Source organism: Cajanus cajan, chromosome 10, assembly GCF_000230855.2.
Source record: "Cajanus cajan strain Asha chromosome 10, NIPB_CcT2T_4, whole genome shotgun sequence".
Taxonomy (NCBI): domain Eukaryota; kingdom Viridiplantae; phylum Streptophyta; class Magnoliopsida; order Fabales; family Fabaceae; genus Cajanus; species Cajanus cajan.
The window spans coordinates 49,823,460-49,827,935 of NC_138526.1; the positions used below are offsets into that span (position 1 = coordinate 49,823,460).

The 4,476-nt window shown below is 33.8% G+C and overlaps 1 protein-coding gene across 2 annotated transcripts; it reads right to left on the reverse strand.

The window, feature by feature from the left end:
- Positions 1-218: 218 nt before the first annotated feature.
- Positions 219-4,263, reverse strand: LOC109806583 (RNA-binding (RRM/RBD/RNP motifs) family protein). Of its 2 annotated transcripts, none has more exons than XM_020369036.3 (6): positions 3,923-4,263; positions 3,798-3,838; positions 1,732-1,853; positions 1,544-1,646; positions 1,284-1,453; positions 219-1,172 (listed from the first exon to the last, which is right to left on the reverse strand). In XM_020369036.3, the coding sequence occupies exons 1-6, from the start codon at positions 4,039-4,041 to the stop codon at positions 708-710; spliced, it is 1,020 nt and encodes a 339-aa protein (XP_020224625.1). In that variant the 5' UTR covers positions 4,042-4,263; the 3' UTR covers positions 219-707. The 2 variants fall into 2 exon arrangements, with proteins under 2 accessions (XP_020224625.1, XP_020224624.1); XM_020369035.3 differs by having other exon boundaries at positions 1,732-1,895; positions 3,923-4,262.
- Positions 4,264-4,476: the final 213 nt, after the last annotated feature.

Sequence of the window (4,476 nt, forward strand, 5' to 3'; positions counted from 1 at the left end):
TTGAGAGGATAGTGCCTCTTCAACCAACGTGCATTGGAATTAAAACACCTGTAACTCAATTTGTGAATCTAAACAAATAATAGTTAATATATTAATTAGCATTTTGATTGTGGCGTCAATAAATCGTGTCAGAATGAGAGAAGGGGGGTGAAAACTACACAAGCACGTTTGCTAATATCTAAACAAATATAGTTAAAAGATAAGTAAAGATCAGGTCCTAGATATAAACATATGCAAATATTTCAACAAGAATATTAAAAACACAATTCAAAGGTATTTCAATATATACAAAAATATAAGTTTACTCCTAAATTATGTCATATCGAACAAATTCGCTTAAAACCTAGATAAACCAATGTTCACCTCGTCTTGGCTCTAGTATGTATACCATGTCCCTCGAGAGGGTTTTGAATATAAACCTGACATTTAACATAGTTGCAGCGAGAAATTTATGTGTATGTGTGATTTTGGACTTTGGTAACTAAATTACCAGCGTCTATCTCTCATTATATGACGCTTCCAGAAATCCGCCATGTACTTATCAAAGAAATTCAAGTTTTGCAAAATCCATCAGATACAACTTATATACTTTTTGTTTTCCAAATTGCGATCTGAATGAATGATATCTGGAGCAAACCTGAGGGGTGGTACTGCTGCTGCAGCCATACCATTAGGCATTGCACGGTCTGCTGACTTTGTATAGCAAATCACTTCCAGTAAGGATGGTACCTTCCAGAAGTAGGACCATCATCCTTCTCAGCCACTTTGCCACTGTCATAGCCACCAGTGCGATTGAAATTACCAGTTCTTCCATATGCATTACCATCTCCATAGGAAGCAATGCCACCATAACCCATAGGATTACCATATGAATTGACTCCATAACCGCCAAAGCAATACATTGGCCCACCATATCCAAATCCATAACCATATCCACAATAGCCACCATAAACAGTGGCAGCATTTCCATTAAAGCTCCCCTCAAAATGGTTATATGCTCCGTTCATTCCAGAATCTGAATACTGTCCACCTCTTTTTCCATGATTGCGATTTCTAGAACTATTCCCGCCATATCCATCCATTCCATTGCCAAAACCACCATATGATTTTCGTGAGGTGTTGCTGCTGTTATCAACTGCAGATCTTTTGGGCTCAGCTCTCTTAATCTCAACCTATAGTTATTGTCAGACAAGGGTATCCAAAAGAATAAACAAAAAAATAACATCAGCTTCTGAGGCAGTGAAATAAGAATATTTTATTTTAATTTCAACAGATTCACTGACCTGCTTGCCTCCAATTTCATGTATTTTCCCCACTGAAAAAACCTTATCAACTGAATCTTCATTGTCAAAAGTGACAAATCCAAAGCCTCTAGATCGCCCACTATTGTGATCTAGCATGATTTGGCAGTCAATAACATCTCCATAAGGTGAAAAGTATTCCTTCAAATCATCTACAATGTACACAATCCATGATAGTCAGAAGACAGAATACACAAATTCCAATATAACCTTAAAAAGTAAGGGTGGTGCATTCACTATACCATCAGCGAAAAACTGGGGTATTCCCCCAACAAATATCTTCTTTGTTTTTAATACTCCAATAACTTCCATGTCCTCCCTAGGGACTGTCCTCTTCACTTCAACCTAATACAAAAAAATTGAATTTGTCATCAGGGGCAAGAATATGTGCTCCAATGTTTGCACCTACATGTTTGAAACAAGAACTTACCACTCTGCCATCAATGGTATGTTCTTGTGCCAAAACTTCATCTGCAACAGCTGAATCGGCAAATGTTACAAAGCCAAACCCACGTGGCCTTCCAGAAAGTTTATTCGTCATTATCACTGAATCTGTTACTTCTCCATATTTGCTGAAGTAATTAAAAAATGACTCTGACAAAAAAAATGAGGAAATTACATGCATAAAGCAACATAAGATTTGTCTTCTACTTTCTTTGAATTGTATCTTTTCACTTTGGTAAAGAGATTTTAAAAAAAAAAAGTAAACAACAAAAAATGAATGAATAAACATAATGACAAATGGTATTCTGTATCAAAGAAACAGTCCTTGATTTGCATATATGGCATAAGCCAACCATGAAGAAAAAAATACTACACAAACACTGAGTCTGATACACATTTCAACCTTATCCTTAATAGTATTGTGCACCAGATAACAAACTAATATATATATACTCCTTTTGGTTTCAAATATAAGCAAAAAAAAAACTAAATTCACACTAACTAAGAAAGGTGGTTAACATCATTTAATTTCACTAAACCCCTTTTAAAAATAACTTATTTTCCTAGACTACCCTACCTTGAAACTTGATATTAAGAGTAAAAATAATTATTGAAAATACAATCTCAATCAAATGGAGGAATATTTTGGAGATGATAGCATTTAAATAGAGTGAAATTAATTGAAATTTACTTATATTTGAGACCAAAAAATACAAGTTTTTTTCCTTCTTATATTCGAAACCAGAGAGTATCAACAACCAACATAAAAAAGAAACCAGGACCATATTCAGCTTCAAGTAAGTACTCTTAACTGGTATTTCAAATACTCATTAAAGTAGTAGAAATATTCACCATAAAATAATCGGGAACAGAAACTAATTTTCATGAACAAATAAGACAGGCTCAAAATCACAACAGGCTATAATACAATAGTAATGGACTAATGGCTTCAAATCACTGGATTGGTATCAAGCATAGAAGATATTGCATTGACACTTAAGCAAAGTAAAATATTATTGTACACTAAATCAATAGTGCTCTGTAGCCCCAGTGTTGCGGCATAGTGCTGTGGAATGGCCTTAGGCTGCGCTACATGACTTGCAAAGCAGTGCATTTTTATAGCATCCATGCTGCAATTGTGGCGAAAACAGTGGCCAATTGCAGCACAGTAACAGCATAACAGTAAGTCATGTCAAAAAATCATATTTGCCCTCAAAACTGCGCTATTCTCGGGGATGGGGGAGTTGACATTTCACTCATGAATCATAATTTGCCCTCAAAACTGCGCTATTCTCGGGGATGGGGGAGTTGACATTTCACTCATGAATCATAATTTGTATTGAAATGTAAGATTCATGAACAATGAATAAAACTACAAATATATCATATAAATGATATATACTATAGTGTTCAATGTAATAATTATAAGCTAAGAAAATAGATAAAAACAACTTAATCATAAGTCTCATGTGACAATTATTTTATTAGTTATATCTGATTTTGCAAAGCCTCTGTTTTGGAAGAATGGAAACAAAGCAATGTAATAGCCATATAAAGAGCGTGCATTGAATGATGAGTGACAAATAATCAAATAGAACAAGTTCAAAAATAGTCCTCCAATTCCTTTTCATTTAACACTTTGCTTGTATGACTTCTCAATCTTTTTCATGATAATTAGTGAAAGGAAAGCAATATATATATAGAGAGAGAGAATAGTTGAATCGCATGCTTCGTATGGATGATACAAAATTACACCAATTCATTCATGTGTCATAAGATTCAATATTATAAGATTCATCATATGATATGAAAAGCTCACCAAATCACATCAAATCGTCTGATTCTAACAACTATGGTAGGTCACTGTCCAAAATTAATAACTATGCATTAAATATTTCATTAGATTCGCACCTAGTTAAGATCTTAAGCGAGCATGGAATAGAAAATTGTGAGTAATTGAAGAACAAGCATACAGTGGAAAAAAAACATGCACCAGAACAAACTCTCGAGTCCATGAAGAAAAGACTAAATTCATGAGAGAAGAGAGAATACCTTGAGAAGTCTCCCAAGAAATGCCTCCAACGAAGAGTTTTCTGAAAAAAGAAATAAGGAATTGAGAATTAATAGATAAAAATAGTGTAATTGGACGCAGAAAGAGTGGTAGAAGAGGAAGTAACCCTGAAGAGGAATCGCGACGATTGAAAGAAGGCTTAGCGTGATCGCCATTGACATCAGCATTGTAGGCGTCAGTCTCAGATTCGAATTGGGAGTGTTGAGAAAGGTAATAATTATCCATTGTCAAACCCAAACCCTACACACACAACAGCGCGAGTTCCAATGGAGAAAGATTGTGCATGGACACGCAGAGGCTAGAAGACTGGAAAACCCTAAAAGTGGAAGTAGAAGTAGAAGCACAAGCACACGCAGAAGCACAACTCGAACGGTTATGAAACTATACCTCACTTTATTCACTTCCCCGCTACCGCTAACTTCATCAACGGAAATTTTTTAACCCTACCATTGAATCATATCATATTTCATATATCATATATCATATATTATCTGTAATTTATAATCTATTAATACACATAATATATATATATATATATATATATATATATATATAAAATATTAATAGAATTAAAATATTTTGTGTTTCTATATTTTTTTAATAAAAATATTTAAAAATTATTAACATTTATTAAATCAATATAATTAACTTTTAATATTA